This window comes from Citrus clementina, unplaced genomic scaffold (assembly GCF_000493195.1).
Source record: "Citrus clementina cultivar Clemenules unplaced genomic scaffold, Citrus_clementina_v1.0 scaffold_6, whole genome shotgun sequence".
NCBI classification, from domain to species: domain Eukaryota; kingdom Viridiplantae; phylum Streptophyta; class Magnoliopsida; order Sapindales; family Rutaceae; genus Citrus; species Citrus x clementina.
Window position 1 is genome coordinate 20,343,735 of NW_006262139.1, and position 17,886 is coordinate 20,361,620.

Here is a 17,886-nt window from a genome sequence, read left to right on the forward strand (position 1 = left end):
AGCCTTGCTTTAACAGTATCTTTAGTTTTCCCCTCAATATTCAACAAAGTTCCAACTAAACTATCACATATATTTTTTTCAATATGCATAACATCCAAAATATGTCTTATTTTCAACTTGGACCAATATTTCAACTCAAAAAATATGCTCTTCTTTGTCCAATTTAAATCACTTGCACTACGTTTTCGCTTTCTATCTTTGTTATTTTCATTTTTTCCAGGCCTAGCTTCATTTATCTTCTCCAATTGCCTTAGAATGTCATCTCCTAAATACTCCTTAGGTGCTGGATCAAATTCAAAATCACCATCATGTTCTCTACTAGCTCTCCATGAATGACCATGTGGCAAATATCGACAATGACCCATGTAGCATATCTTACTATTCAACTTCCGTGAAGATGTTTCTACATTACAAACCGGGCAAGCTTTATAACCTTTAGTGCTCCATCCAGATAAATTTCCATATGCAGGAAAATCATTAATAGTCCACATCACTGCAGCATGCATATGAAAAGTTTGTCTAGTGGATGCATCAAAGGTTTCAACACCATGATTCCACAACTCTTTTAATTCATCTATTAATGGCCTTATATAAACATCAATATCCCTACCTGGTGCTTTTGGTCCTGGGATGAGTAGCGACATCATCATGAATGGATCTTTCATGCATTTCCATGGTGGTAAATTATATGGCACAAGTATAATTGGCCACATACTATAAGAATTATGCATGTTACCAAAAGGATTGAAGCCATCTGTTGCAAGACCCATCCTGACATTACGAGGCTCTTGTGCGAACCAAGGATATAACCTATCAAATTCTTTCCATGCTTCCCCATCAGCAGGATGTCTTAAAATACCTTCCTCAGCAACTCTCTTCTCTTGATGCCACCTCATATCCCATGCTGTATGCCTAGATATAAATAATCTTTGTAATCTTGGTTTTAAAGGGAAATAACGTAACACTTTCTGCGGTACTTTCTTTTTACTGCCTTCAAACTTGTACCTCGGTTCACCACAGTATGGACACTTCTCTAATGCTTTATATTCTTTCCAAAATAAAGCACAGTCAAATTTACATGCATGTATGACTTCATACCCTAAGCCCAAGTCCTTCAACATTTTTTTTGCATCATAAGTAGTACTTGGTAGTGTTGTGCCTTCTGGGAATGCCTCTTTCAACAATTGGAGAATCATATCTATTGCTTTGTTGCTCAATTTATTAAGAACTTTTATATGCATTAGCTTGACAATAAAACTCAAAGCAGATAACTTAGAACCAGGAAATAAACTTTTTCCAGCCTTTTCTAACAATCCTGCACCCATTCTAAATTCTCTAATATCATCGTGTATCATGTCAACATTCTCTTCAATATTTGTCTCCGAAGTGACTGCATCCATTGACATTGGCTCCCACATATCATGAATTAAATTATACATTTCATCATCATCCTCTTCATTGTCAAATGTAAAGGCACTCCTATTACTGGGCATAGATCCTACATTCATTTGACTATTGTCCACAAACTCAGGTTCTTCACCATGAAAAACCCATTTTGTATAGCTTGCTGCAATGCCATATCTTTTTAAGTAGGCTTTGACAATATGCAACGACTTGAAGAATGCATTTTGACATTCTTTACATGGACAACGAACAAGATTATTCTCATGTGCACATTGCTCAGTAACCTTCATAAAAGACTTGATACCATCTAAGTATTCTTTACATAATTTATTTCGCAAATGCATCCAACTCCTATCCATTGTTCACTGCTAGATACTATAAATTAATATATGTAGGGAACAAAAACAAAACAAAAATAAAATAATTTTACACAATAATGTGGACAATTCTTTAAAAAAAAATGAATTGTACCTGAAAGCTGAAGGTAATAATTAGAATTCAATTCTTTCTTCAAGTTTTTGTTCTCAGCAAAGACGAAACTCCCAAACAATTAACTCATCTGTGAAATAGAGTTAAAAATTCAAAAAACTATTAACAGAAGTTTGAGAAAGAATATAATCCTCAAGTATTATTTTATTGTTGCAGTATATAATAATTCTTTAGATGAATTAACGGCAAATAGACATCAAAATAATCCATTAACTTTAATTTAACAAATTAAAAATTAAAACAAAGACCCACTTAATAAATAATTAAAGCAAAACCCACTAAACAAAATCAAACTCAGCAAGCCAATATATAAAATAATACTAAATTTACTTGAAGAAATCGTTGTCTTGAGTGGTGTCTTCCAAGTACAACTCTTTAGTGGCTTAAAGCTTGGGCAGAGAGAATAACTCCATGGCTGGGCAAAAGAAACAAGCGAGAGTAAAGTGGAAATATTCTAGAAGCAATATTTTAATTAAGAAAAAATTGGAGATGGAAACTTTACTTCGGTTAGCGCGCGGTTTATTAAATAAAGGGCGTGGAAATAAAAAGTCTCCCACAAAGTCATGTTTGTTTTTATATTATCTTTATATTTTCATTTATTAATTTTAGCTTACATGTTATTTTTTTAATTTTTTAATTTATAGAAATCTCCCCAACCTTCATATATAGCTAGTTAAGTGTTGTGTTGAATCAATATTCAATAATACACTTTCAAGTTGTTAATTGATTTTTTTAATATTAATTTCAGTATTTTCCAATAATAATTTATTGAAGACCTTTTTGATCCTCTAATAAATTATACTTACTAGAAAAATTAAATTAATCCAATTTACCAACTTGCGAATACACACACCCCACTAAGTAATTTATTTTAAATTGATGTAATTAGTTGTCCAATAAAATTGATGTAATTAGTAATGATTCTTCATTCATTTAATTTCCTCTTGCTTGTAATGAATGATAGTACAATAAAACACTACTATGATCATTATTCATACTTCAATTCATTATTATGATCAATATTATTACTAATTGTAATTTTTATATGTTATTATCATTGATATCTTTTTTAAACAAGTAAACCATCGTTTTTCTTAGATTTAATGTCATCATTTTAAATTTTGTATAAAATATTATTATAAACCTTATTACCTGAAAAGTAAATTTGGAATCATAATTAAAATAATTTAACAATTTATCAAGATGTGTCAAAAGAGGAATATGGTTGCCAGACAAGAAATACTATACTAATTATAGTGAAACATGAGGCTATAATGGTGCCACATAATAGTTATTGAACATCATATGGAACTTTAGTGCAACAATCTGCTATTAGCAATATTGGAAAATTTAATATTTTTGTTAACCTTTGCGCAACAAAATTAATCTCGTTGCAAAAAACTCTTAGAGCACAAAACAAATTTTCTCGCTAATCACAACTTTTTGCAATATTTCATTTGTTGCAACTGATTCAAGTGTTTCTTGTGAAAAAACTTGAGCAACGAAACATATTTTGCCTTCATTAAGCTTGTTAGGCAACAAGAACACTTTTGTTGCCAAACATAGCGTAGGGCAAGAAAATATTTTGTTGCCATATATTCTAATTTTCTTGCCTATTCCACATCATTAAGAAGAACAAAATCTGTTTAGCTATAGCGATAAAGACTAATTTTTGTTGCAAGATATGAATTTTAGCAATAAAATAAGTTTTGTTGCAATAGAATTTGTAGCCAATACTGTATTTTCTTGTGGTGGGTGATTCAAAATTTTGTTTGGATAAGCATGGATATTATTTGTGATCTTAACTCTCTCTTTTTTTCCCCTAGAAACTATATATGATTTCGATTAATTTCTTACTAGCTTTTTTTTTTTTTTTTTTAATTTTCTAGGAAACTTCTGCAATTTTGGCTAAATTTTGGCACTGTTGACTTGGCGATGCATGTTTGCCTGCGAATTCAAAGATAGATAGTTATGGAGGATGATAAGATCATAAGAGTCAAATATACTGAATGAGTTGACATATATTTTGCCTTTTTTAACATTATTGCTTCACGAAAAGAACTATTTTCCTTAATCTAAAAGGGTTCATGAAAAGAACTGTTTCGAGTCAAAATATTGTAAATGGATATGTTCGCAGTTTGCAAATTGTGAAGTGGAGCTCTTTTACCATATTAAGCCAATTTCTACTTTGTAAACTGTCATCCACGTGTAAATTTTTAGAGGTAAATAATACTTGGTTTCATATATAAAACATCTGAGGTAAGGAAACGGTTCTTCTATATTTGTCACAAAATCTCTTAAATATATTAAAATGACGTACCCTTATAGAGTAAAGTTGGACACTTAAAGGATATATGTTTCAATCCATGAATATATATATATATATATATATTTTAAAAAAGGTTGAATATAAATGTGAAATTTCACCCATTAATCAAAGACCGATCATTAATTGTCTTCTATTATCATTCTACTAGCTAGAACTATAATAGTAAATGTACATAGGACAAAACGAGAATTAAATTTAATATATTGAGAGAGAGGACAAATGTACATAACTTTAATTTTAGCTTTAGCTTTAATATGTAATTTGATATGACGACTTAAAAATAGGCAGTGTATCTGACTCAATTACGTTACGTGTCCGACCAAAATAAGGCCACCAAAAACACTTCGGAACTAATTTTTACAATTTTTTGCAATTAAATGTGATTAGTTGCTTTCTTTCTTGCAATAAGTGATACGAAAAAAAGAAAACAGTATAAAAGAAGAAACTATATATGTGGAGCAACAACGATATCCTGTAGCACCTGCCCAAGTGCTTAAAAAGGACATCGAGTTTATATTAAGTTTTATTTAGTATTGTTGTTAATTACAGCTGAAATTATTTTTTTTTTTTTAAAAGTACTTTTTGAGTGTGAATTAATGCCAACAAGCACTAACAAACAAACAGACTGTATATACTTATTATAAGTGATGCTCCAAGCTACAATCAACAATATTCCTTATTTTGATATGCACTCTACGTGGACTCATTTCTATAGTTTGTTCTCATCACTGATATTCTTTTCGACACATTTTATATTACTTCAATAAATTATATTCGGATTAACTTAGAGCAGGTACAATTGTGACTATTTTTTAAAAAATTTGGAAGAAATTATATGAATTTTAATTTGAGGTCAACGAGGACTATTTTATGTAATAGAAGAGCTTCCTACATCTGCATAGGGCCTCAAGATTGACTCTCTATATATATAAGTGACAAATTAAATAGATGAAATGTAATTGTAAACAGCACGAGGCATGTTAAGTAATTTGACAAGCGAAGTGACAACACTTTTGTGTTGTTACAATTATCTGCCACACACCCAATTTGTTAATGAGTAGAGTTGCATTATTAATGTTAGTTGCTTGCAGCTTTCAGACATTTGCATTAATTTTGTTGAATTTATGTGTTGTTTCACATTGATGGTGAATCATCAATTTCCCCAAGCTTTCCTCAAAACAGGAGATGCACACAAATCTGCAATATTTAGACATTTTTATTCAATGTCTGTTTTTCAAAAGCTTTTTAGCCATGTGTTTGCCGCAAAAATTCGATGAATGTTTTTTTTTTTTTTTTTCATATGCAATTGCAAGTTGAGAAAATATCTCTGGAAATATATGCTTACACCAATACAGTATTCCAATCTTATCAGTATATTGACCATATAACCAAACGTGTGGACATGCATGTAGCTGGTGCAAGTTTATTCATATTAAGTAATGAGCTTGTTATTTTTATAAAAAATTTTAAGTCATTAATCTCATGTCATATAACAGTAAATATTTAAAATCAAAAGTTCCATTTAATCGTACCAATATAATAATGGATTACAGGTGATTAATGGTTCAAAATTTGTTTTAGAAAGTTCAGTTAAAAATAACTTATCCAGTAAGTAATAACATGTGTATGTATATATATTTTTTATTTATCGGTATCAATAGATGTAAATAGTAAATTATCTTGAGATAGTACAAGAAGCTTGGAATTGAAATTAACCACACTTGAATCTGACTGCACTTGCATGCTCTTCATCATCAAATGAATAGCATATATATACGGCAGTCATTTCAACTATGGAAAGCAACTCTTTGCTCTAGGAATTGAGATCCTTTCAATATAATTTTAAAGAAAACTTCAAACGTAGTGCACTTGCAGAATCTAACCAAAACCGAACTTGGTTCTTTCAAAAAGTAATTTGTATCCATTCTGTACCAGACAAAGATGGCCAAGTTGTTTGATTTTTTTTTTTTTTATATGAATTTGAGAAAACTGATCTTATGTCTAACAAATTGATATGATGTTTTCTTATAAAAGAAACAAGAAAAAGGTGATTCTCACAGATGTGGACACCACTAAATAGCTTACCTATATATATATGAAAGAATCCCTCTATATTTAGTTTGAGTTAGGATTCAAGCAATACGTTTTATTGTTAATTATATGTATTTGCCCAAGAAGTTGGCAGGGAATCCAAACAAGTTTGGAGTGATTTGGTTTGCTACTTCTTTAATCATGATTAAACAATTTTGAATGCTCTTAATACAACAACTGAAAAAAAAAAAAAAATATTAAAAAGGAATGTAAAAATAAATAAAGAAACGTGCAGGAGAGTGCAAGGACAAAGAGATTCCGTGTTCTGATAAAAATTGAAACGAATATGATTTTTTTTTTTTTAATTTAGTCAAACAAATTATAGGACTTAAATGTTAAGTTTCAAAACCATTAGCCTGTTTTTTTAACATACAGCAAACATTTGGGACTACAAATAATTAAATCATAAACGGCCAAAACTGGGACCGAAGCAACATTGTTTTGTCCTAATTTGCATGTTTATTTGGATGGTCTCTACTCCCAGTAGTATTAAGATAAAATATATATCTCTAAATGTTCGTGAAGAGAGAATTATTGAAAAATGAGAATGAGAGATGAAAGCCACTAATGTCAATATTTCGTCATTATTTAAAATTTGATTAACCATTTCACTTTCGCTTTTTGTTCACGCGCACTAAACAGTAGATTAGAAAAGATGCACTATTTAAAAGGTTGGCTAAATGAAGCATGAGCAGTAGTGGCGCAAGAGCCATCAATTTTAGATAGGTTGGCCAAACCCTCCTCTTCTTTCCTTAAGCGTTTGTGTATGGGAATGTGTTCACCAAATAGAAGTGCGGCATTTGGAAGCCTTGTCAATGAAAGCACTTACTGTCGAATGTGTTCATTTCTAGAAGCACTTGCAACACCTTTTTACTCTCGAAAACTTCTTTTTGTCTGTTTTGAGTTGAAGCACTACGAAGTGGGCTTGAAAGACGTTTGTCATTATCCTACTTCTGAAAGCACTATTGACAATACTAGAAATATTCTCAAAAACACCCAAAAAGTTGAAAGTGAGAGCAGTTTTGAGAGGTGACCCAGATGGGCTGTAGGTGTATCATAAGGCGAGATTGCATAGACCCAGATTGATCCTCCACTTTGGCCATTTCAGCTGTAGTGAAAACAGAAGATATCAAAAGCTGAGGCAACCGGTGGTGCCAGCCAAAGAATTTTTCAGTCTCATACAACACACTACATTTATAAAAAAAAAAAAATCTAAAGAAGAACAGATGTCCAACAATGGCATGGCCAAAAAATCATCAATTCGCCAGCTTCAATCATATAAGAGATGCCTAATGAGAAACAATGGAGACTGCACGATTTGATTGCCGCTGATTGTTCTTAATATCATGAAGTCTTAAGAGAACCACTGAAAACATGCTTTAGTTCATTCCCTTGATTAAGCTGAAGCGGTAGCACCAATGACTCTTTTTCTGTACCACATGGACAGCCTGACAAGTAACTCAGATAAAGCATAAGTGAAAAAATGGAAGCCAAATGTGAGATTTCTGATCTACCTAACACGTCTGCTTCCTCTAAACGGAGAAGTACTGGTTAGTGGGTGCCAAATAATTGGTTAGCTTGTCTGTCTTCACAACAGTTCTGGAGTTCATCACACATGCTATCAAATAGACAGCCATGATGTACCTTGAAGGATGAAAATCTGTTAGTAGTTATTTTCGGGACAAAATTAGGACAGGCAACACAATACTTGTTTAGCTCTTCTCAGGACCTACAAGTTGCTTTATGCTTTCCAAAGGAGCATAACTATCCATTGAACGACTGACCTGATGATTCTGATGAATTGAGATTTATATTATTAACAAGTAACAATCCAGGTTCCCATATAACCTCTATGAAAGGAGCAAAAAATTGTAGATTTAAGATACAGGAACTTAATTTCCCTGTATGCTTTCTTATGCTAGAGGAATGCTAACCTCTCGAGACCCTTATGAGCTTATTACCAATAATCTCTACACGAACAAGCCCCTCCTTCAAAGTGATGAAACCGGTTTGCATCTCTGACAATAATCACCCTCCTTGTTATAGCTGATACGTGCTTGATAAATGAGTGGCAGTCACCACAAACTCTCAGATTCTTCATAATCCTAATATGAGTGCCTTCAGGTGTGGCAATAAGGCCAAATGCAATTGCCAACTTCTCACTATGTGAATACAAATTTCCAACCTTAACTTCTTCATCAACATCATGCAACTCAAAGTTTGTATCAGGGATATAACCAGCCAACTCCAATTTCTCACTTAACGTCACCAGCATTCGATAGATTTCCTCTGACTGAGGATGAGTACTATCACCAACACTAAATTGATGAATTTTATTCTCCACCTCAATCCAAGTCCAACCAGGAATTTTCTTTAATCTCCTACGTGTCATCAGATCCCTAATCTTTGCCACATCTTGCCACCTACCAGCATTTGCATAAATATTGGAAAGTAGTACATAATGCCCTGGATTCTGCGGCTGTCGTTCGAGTAGGGATTTTGCGGCCATTTCTGCTAGGTCTACATTCTTGTGAATTCTACATGCTCCAAGCAAAGCACCCCATAACCCCTCATCTTTTTCAACACTCATGCTTTCAATCAATTTCAAGGCCTCATCAAGTCTTCCAGCACGTCCCAAAAGATCAACCATACAAGTATAGTGTTTCACATCTGGCCTAACAGCAAAATCATCCCACATTGAAGAAAAAAGCCGAAGACCCTCTTCAACCAAGCCTGTGTGACTACAAGCATATAGCAGGGATACAAAGGTGATCCTGTTTGGTAATACCCTGCTACTTAACATCATGGGGAACAAATCAAGAGCTTTCTTTCCCTGCCCATGATACCCATAAGCTGCAATCATTGCACTCCAAGAAATTACATTCTTTTGTCGCATCCTTTCAAAGATTTCCCTTGCAGAATCAATACTCCCACACTTAGCATACATATCAATCACCGCAGTCCCCAAAATCACATCCAATAAAAATTTATTCCTTGTTAAAAAATCATGAACAAGTCTAGCCTTATGTATAGACCCCAGTTTCGCACAAGCATAAACAACACTCACCATAGCCGTATTATCCAGTACAACACCTTCCCCTCTCATCCTCTCGAATAAATCCCAGGATTCATTAGCATTTCCGGACTCCGCACACGCACCGATCATCACTGTCCAAGTGACAAGGTCCCTGGTTGGCATTTGATCAAACAACTGCCTAGCATCATCAATAACTTTACACTTAGCATACATATCAACAAGAGCTGCACATACAAACTGATCTATATCCAACCCAGATTTCAGAACAATGTCATGAATCAATCTTCCCATTACAATATCCTTTCTATCTCTACAAGCCCTAATCACAAAAGGCAAAGTATAGCTATCTAATTGCATGCCACATCTAATAAATTCCCTAAAAGTCTCAAAACAGTTTATAAAATCAGCAACTTTAGAAAACCCTCCAACCATTACACTCCAAGAAACTGAATCTCTCTCTTTCATCCCATTGAATAATGCATGAGCATCAGTTAAAGCTTTGTGTAGGGCGTAAATATAAAGCAATTTGTTTGCAACAATGAGATTAGTTAGAGTACCACCGGCAACAATTTGGGCATGCACTTGTCTTATCTGAAAAATGTTTCTGCAGCTAAGTAGTGAAGAGATAAAAAACTTTGGATCGACAGAGCGTGTAAATTGACAATCTGGTCCCATTTGCATGGGACTCGTGGGTTCATGGGATTTTGTTCGTGACCATGAGGTTCCAATGCGATAGCAGCAGTTGTGGAAGATGAGAAAAACCGAAGCTTTGCACTGATAGAGACAAGGAAGCCATGCTTTTTGAGTTTGGACATTGGATTCGGAATTGAACGAGTGAAAACAATCAGAAATCATATGAATCTTTTATAACTTTTGATTGTGTTAAGAGTGCGGGCTGAACAAATTAACAAATAGAAATAGAAAAAGAAAATAATGAAGATGGTTCTTTTAATTATAATCAAATGAATCATTCCAAATAACGCCATGTTTACTTCAAAGCCAACCAGAATGAAAGAAGCCATGATATTTCTTAATGCATCCCAGTACTCTCAATATGAAACTTAAAAACCTAACTGTGGAGTGTACCTCAATTTACATTCTTCTAATTTAATCACAATATTAAATCCCAAGATGGGATTTATTCATACTAGAGAAATTACAAACTAGCAACCCTCCGCCTGTGCTTTTCTGAAACATTACAATCATCATTTTGCGATAATAAACAAGGTACACTAGTGATACAGAAACAAAAAATTTCCACGAGACCGCGCCGAGTTTAGTTGATTTGGGAAAGGGGCGATCGTGGTATCAGAGACGGTTTTAATTCCTTCACGTCAAATGATTCATACGAATTGTTTTCCCGGAATTCCTCTAGCAGGGTCTCCATTGGCATGGCTCTAAGTGACTCGATAGTACCTTTAGTAGGTACCTCCGATTCACATCTTGTAGGAGTTGTACCAGTACACTCATAATCCTGCACATAATTTTCAACATTCGAACCAAATTATTTGAGTAATTTTGTTCAAGTCATAGTGTTGATAAAAGATGAACAAAAATTAAGTTGAATACTATACCATATATCGTTGCTGGAAGGTTTCTTGAGCCTTCTCTTTTATTGATCCCGATTGGGCAGAGTGACTCTCCCGGAAAAGATTGATCGTCTTTTCATGAGCCTTTACATCATCCAAAACTTCAGCTATTGATGCCTGCTCCTGCTCTGATGCACCTGAACCACATTCGAAAATCAAAATATCACACCTCCAACTACAATTATTATTGGTCATTTTACTAGTATGATACTTTTTAAATTTTACGTTTTAAATGAAATCGAACAAGATTTATCACTAATAAACTCAAGATCCTTTTAAGATAAACTCACTAGCAATGAGCTGAAGGGCATCTTCGCTGCTTTTAGCCACTTCTTCCTCCGCGGCAACTCGAGCTGTGTCAACCTCAATATCATGCTGCTCATTACTATAAGAAGCATTCCTGTAGCAAAGAATTAAATAATTAACCTACCGCAGTGGATATGAAAGCACATGGTTCTAAATATTAAACAAAATGATGATAACTGTTCTAGTCATAGTCTCAAATCTCAATGACCAAAAATATGGTTGTATCCACTAATTCCAGTTGGAACTGATTGTTAGTACTTATTAGTCACAGTTGATGTTTAATCTACTCAAATCATATGTGGAATTTAAAGTGTGTACAGATTAAGCAAGACATTATATGCCTTATCTGTTTACTGAGGGAAAATACAAAGCCTGCCGATCACCGACCTGGTAAGCGAAATCATGCTCGATACATGTTTACTCTCCATCTCATTCACTGATTCCTCTCCTTTTCATGAGGCTAACTCTGGCACAAAGACTTGTGTGATGGCTCCGAAAGGAGGCTAACTCGGGGCTTGTGTTTTTTCATGAGCCTAACGCAGATCAATATGCGGTAATACAAACAAACCTACCACTCCTGTAGAAGCAATTCCATTCTACAATGTTTGGCAGAAGAGTGGTGGGCACCATCTTTGGCATCGTTGTCAGCTTGCATGGCAAATGCCTGCCATTTTCGCTTAGCATCAGTAGTTATGCCCTCCACTGATGAAGCATGTCCATCTAAAAATAGCTTGCTTGAAACAGCATTTTCTCTAAAATCAACAAGCCTTGCTTCCACCTGTATTTTCACCATGAGTCTTTCTTCAGCCATATTAATAGATATTAGAACAGAATAACGAAAAAGGAGAAAGCATGGACAAACCAATTCTTTTTGACGACGCATGTGACTAGAGACTAGGCTAGTCACATCAGCAATAAGCTTCTCTGTATCAGATTTTGTTTGGTCCTGCACAGGATATACTAGAGAAGTTAGACCAGCAATATAATGTCTACCTGATCATAAAAATGTACATCATACCTCATAAGCCTTCTGAAAATCAGCAATGCTCTTCATTTGATTCTCATCAGCTTGCACAGCATAATTTTCTAATGATTTTGACTCTTCCAAAAGCTTCTGTAGAAATCCATTAGTGTACTCAGCAATGTCCTTTGTTCGCTCAATGGTAACTTGGAACCTCTGTTGGATTTCAAAAAGGCACAGCATATAAAAGATTTAGATCTAACAGTTGAAATAAAAAAGAAAAAGCAACCACAAAGAATTATGATAGATACACGATGCAACAATAATGAACAACCATAATCAACACGGAATAATTGGTTGATTGCAAAAAGATTTGAAGATGTTTCTCAACAGATAAACATTTAGACAATCAAAGTGAAGAAAATATAGATCAAAGATTGTACAAATGATAAAGGATTCCATCTAAAATACCAGCACAGAAACAAGCTAAAGATCAACATAAAAACCTGACGCATTTCCCTTGCAAAGATAGCCATTTCTCCTTGTTGAGTCGAAAGATTAGTCTGAAGATTTTCATATATTGAAGCAGCTTCTCTAGCCTCTGATGCTAGAAACTGATTAATAGAAAAAAATGTGGAGTTGTAAATTATTAGAGGGAGCCAAACCATCATATAATTATGGTGCAGAAAAGGAAACAGAGAAACACAATGCATTGTTTCTGGAACAACTGTTACATACTTCTTTAATAGATTCTGAATTAGAAGAAGCAAAAGCCGAAATTTCCTCTAAATTCGCATTTGAGCAGGCCTTATGCAAACGCACAACATTTTGTACTGCCTCCATGTGAGAGCAGTACAAAGCCCTTGATGCTGTTACTTTCTTCTTCAAATCAATAACCGCCTAATGACAAGGTTTAGAGGTAAAAGAACAAGTTGGTTACAAAGTTTTATTAGTCTTAATTGCTGAAAAGAAAAAGAACAAACAGAACATAAAAAACAATATAACACTAGAAATCTATGACAACAAACAGCTTTAAATGTAACCAAACTATATCAAATACCTTTTCATGTATGCCTAAAAGAGAATGGCAAAGTTTCTCAACATGTTTAAGATGTTCATTTTGTTGACACGTAGATAAGTCCACAATGTCGCAAAGAGAACCAATTTGCTGAGCAAGCTCAACTTGGAAATTTTCAACAACTGATCTGTTATCAGCATTCAGTTTGTCTTCTCTTCCTGTAACAAACCATCTCAGAGTCAGATGTTTTGTTACTGATGAAAAAGATTTACTGATTATAACTGAAGGAAAAGCTAAATACCTATCTTTTGAAAAAGCAGCACATTATCCTGAAGGGCTTTCTCCAAGCTACCCCGCAAAGTGCAAGCTTGATGAGTCAAAGCATTTTCTGTTTCATCAAAAGATATTAAACGTGATAATAATTTATAAAACATAATCAAAATTTTAAGAAGAAAATTTATACATACCTGCTTTTTTCTGTTCAGAAATAATAAAATCCTTCTCTTTTAAAGCATATTGACACTTCTTCAATTGTTCCTCCGTGTTATTAAGCAATTTTATTGTTTGGTCAAGGTTACTCTGCATTTATTACATATTCTATAAGAAACCAGGAATATATCCAGAAAGATAAATAACCAAAAACGTATCAGAAAACTCACCTCAGTTAATTCAAGTTTGCTACTCAAATCTGAGCATTGCCGAACCTGGCAATCGTATTTGTCTTGCAACTCCTCGAGTTGCTGGTTTTAGGAATATACCAAAATGTGATTAAGTTAAAATTTGTCTATCATGTCAGAAATTTGCATGGCATATGTGCCAATTATTAAATCTGAAATTAACAACAAATAGACTAACCTTCTGATGGGTTTCTAACTGAACACCCATTTGTTCAATCTGATCAGCCATTGCCTAAATGCAAGAAAGAGAACACTGGGGTCAGATGAGTATTCTAAATATTGGGTGGACAAATGGAACTTCACAAACAAGTATCCATAGCAGTATATGTATGTATGCACTGCTTAAATTTAGGAATGATGCAATACCTTTCTCTCACTCTCCTCCTGATAGTATCGTTCCTTTGGGATATAGACACCATTTTTCTCACGTGCAGCATAAACCTCTGGAGACAATGTTAAATAGAGTTAACATCTTAACCCATTATGCATTACACAGAACAATTACTTGCTTTCATGCATTTTCACCACCGACTACTGTGAAAAGCATCTCACCTGCCTTAAGTCGATCAATTTCACCATAAAGGTCTTTTATAAGAGTTGATTTCATCATCTTTTGGTTGACCTACAAACAGCAATTAACAAAGAAGGAACTCATGAGAATACATTTAATAATATAGAAATCATTACCTGATATATGAGAAATCATGATCTTTATCACACGCAAATAGAACAGGGACAAACCTCAGGTTTATTCTTAATATTCTTGGCCCTGTGTGCATAGTCCAGTGTACTCAAGGTCTCCTCCAGACAATGAACAGCTGGTGAAACTGTAGCTATAATGCATGTCTTGGTTCTTCCACCGAGAGAATCACGAAGTAACCGTGTTAGTTTGCTATCCCTGAAACACAATTCAACCTTACACTCAGATTCAATAATAATCAGATTATGGAGACAATCAAAATTACATAAAAATGTTGCTTAAACCTGTATGGAATATGACCAAGATGCTCTACAAGTGCATTAATCACTCGCCCTAGAGTAAGTAAGCTTTTGTTAATTTCACCAGCTTCCCTTGCACGACCCTATTAAACAATAAGATCAAATCAATGCATTAACAATTTCAGCTTTTCCACATTAAAATTCAAAATCTAATATGAATTTGCACAAAAAGCTAATTGTACATTACCTCTCTAGCACCAGATCGTGATATATTTTCAGAGCCAGCTAAATCAACTAAATTTAACTTGCCACACTTTATAAGTTCTTCTCCTTCTGGTGTTGCTTCCTTGATATGTATTGTAATGGAAAACAAAGAATGCGATCGACTGAAACACAGGATAGATTCTTAGTAATATAGAAATTTCAACTTTGACTTTGAACACAAAAATAGCCAAATCAGCTACCTTGACTGCTTGTTTAACAAAGTTTCAGCAGTTCGACGTTTTGCAGACCCTCGCTCCAATAGAGTAAAAATTTCACTCGCACTAGTGACAATTTCCTCCTCCAGACCCCTTACAAGTACTCCACCTTTTCCATCCTCCATAAGAGGTAATTGTTTCTTTTGCTTATCCTCAACAGCAGCCCTTGAAATTTCATCTGGGGCAAGCAGATCAGTGATCTCCTCATTGTATAACTCTAAGAAAGTGACTTTCACACTGTACTCCGCATTTTGACTCTCAAGAGTATCAAAAATCTGCTGAACAGCTCTGGGTATAACCCCTGCTTCTGGAGGTAATTCTCCGTTGGGCCCACTCTGTCTCATTGAACATAACTACCAAATGTAAGATTCATTGACAAAGAGAAGAAAGGGTATTTGCAAGAATCGAACAACAGGACACATATTATACCTTCGACCTTTTGCATTCCCCCTCCATCGTGTATGTCTTCCCTGTTCCAGTTTGACCATATGCAAATATGGTGCAATTGAAACCTTCTAAAACTTCATTCACAATTGGAACCACCGCTTGTTCATAAAGATCTCTCTGCTGAGCTGAGGGACCAAAAACCTACACAATCCTTAAATACAACTTCAGAATCGACCACAAAATAACACATTGAAATATAACTTCCTAACACAGCATACTATGAGAAAACATATTTACCGAAACCTATTAAAGCTCTACTAGATAAGAACTAGATCAAAAGTTTAATGGAACAAGGTATATTCACCAAACAGAAGGCATCCAATCAACAAACAAAGGCACTATTCATGTCACAGTAAGGCCACAGATCGAATTAAAAGAATCCCAACTGAGACATTCCACAATAACCATTCACTTTTAATGTGACATAGACCTTCTGAAGGACAAACAATTATCATTCACAAACTATAAATAATACCATGAATTACAACTGAAACTTTACTCAAATCAAACTAACTACATTGGCTTTTCAATGATTGTTGATCAGCGTGATTAATACGGAAGACATTTTCACAAAATCTCTGTTTAGCAACAGTGCCTGGAATTGAAGTTCAACCATAGCATAAACAATGATCCATAAGTAAAACTTATCTTAATCCAAAAACAAAGTTACTAATATTTGACCAAACTTAGTAATATGAAGTCCGTACCGGAGTTCAAATCACAAATGAATTAGCTTAATTACTTAATTTTCAAATCTAAAACAAAAAATAACTGAATTTAAAAACAAATTACCTTATCGAAAGTAAAAACCCTATCGATATGCTTCCCGGCAATACTCTGCGAAACAGCGACTTCTCTTTGATACTCATTACAAGTCACCACTTGCGGCGCGTTATTTTTCAACTCTTCTTCACTAAACGGCCTGAGAAACCACTCAAAACGAGAGAACCATCAGCAATTACATCAACAATCAAAATAGAAGGAAACATCGAATCACGAAACCCTGACGGTCACCTGCAACGGAGAAGTACTTGGACGTTAACGCCTTTCTCTTTTTCGTGGCGACCCGACATTTTGAACCGGCGATTAGCGGGAGAATCGCACGAACCTATCGTGTTAACTTGTTAATTTTTGCTCAGATCTTCTTCGAATGTGAGATTTTGAAACTTTTTTTATTTTTATTTTTTTCAAAATCTATCTCTGTCTCTCTTCCTATCTCCGGAATCGAATCTGAAATGAGAGAGAGCGGGCTGAAGTGAGATTTTGAATTTTTTGGGGAGCCGCTCGCTTGGTTATTTATTCAACGGTTGATTTTTTAGGGCTGTTGATCGACGGTCTACGTTTGTGCTAAATTTGAATTTGGTTGATTTGACTAAGGGCCCGTTTGGTATCGTTTTTGGGCTAGTGTTTTCATTTTCATTTTCGGAGTACTGATATAATACATGTTTGGTGGGCTGAATCCAAAAACAAATTGCAAAATAAGAAATCCAAATCTACTTTTTATAACTAACAAAGCAAAAACATGTTTAACATGTTCTCTACTTATTACAAAGCCAAACTCAAAAACAAATCAAAAAATAAAAGCCAACAAAAAATTTCGTTCACGAATTTCCTGATCTACTCACAACGAAGCTGACTCACGGTGCTCTCTCTACCTCCTTTCTTGATCTGCTCACAACGAAACTCTCTCTGTCCCTCTCCTTATCTTCGCCGATCTACACACAACAGCAAGCTTTCTGTCCTTTTCTCTCCAGATCTGCTCTCTCTCTATGTGCCCATCTCGGTTGATGCACTTCATCTCCGGTGCCGTTGCTGCTTCATCTCGATCGACATCACTGCTGCTTCATCTCCGTCGCCGCTAGTGCGCCATCTCGCCACAACCACTGCTGCTCCATCCAACTATCTCGACTGCTTTTGCCCTCTCGGCTCCATCTTTGTTATGTGAGTTGCTGATATTTTCTTTTTTAAGGCTTGCATACAATCGAATTTGCTATCCATTGGGTTTTAATTTGCTTGGGAAAATGGTGAATGTTGAGAATCTTTGTGTTTGCTAGTAATTTTTTGTATCATTCCCCTTCTTTCTTATATTTAATAATTATTTTCTATTTGGTAAATATGAT

The 17,886-nt window shown here is 34.6% G+C and overlaps 1 protein-coding gene and 1 pseudogene across 1 annotated transcript; both read right to left on the reverse strand.

Annotated features, from left to right (window-relative positions):
- Window positions 1-8,270: 8,270 nt before the first annotated feature.
- Window positions 8,271-10,165, reverse strand: LOC18037908 (annotated as a pseudogene).
- A 461-nt stretch (window positions 10,166-10,626) lies between these two features.
- On the reverse strand, window positions 10,627-17,049 carry LOC18037909 (kinesin-like protein KIN-5C). Its single transcript, XM_024182620.1, has 22 exons — window positions 16,781-17,049; window positions 16,559-16,688; window positions 15,749-15,907; window positions 15,305-15,654; window positions 15,088-15,226; window positions 14,886-14,983; window positions 14,643-14,799; window positions 14,454-14,523; window positions 14,268-14,344; window positions 14,080-14,133; window positions 13,884-13,964; window positions 13,692-13,803; window positions 13,526-13,612; window positions 13,267-13,442; window positions 12,945-13,106; window positions 12,713-12,820; window positions 12,264-12,422; window positions 12,108-12,191; window positions 11,818-12,023; window positions 11,230-11,339; window positions 10,925-11,076; window positions 10,627-10,824 (listed from the first exon to the last, which is right to left on the reverse strand). Exons 1-22 carry the CDS (start codon window positions 16,837-16,839, stop codon window positions 10,627-10,629), a joined length of 2,928 nt encoding a protein of 975 aa, XP_024038388.1. The 5' UTR covers window positions 16,840-17,049.
- Between the last annotated feature and the right edge of the window lie 837 nt (window positions 17,050-17,886).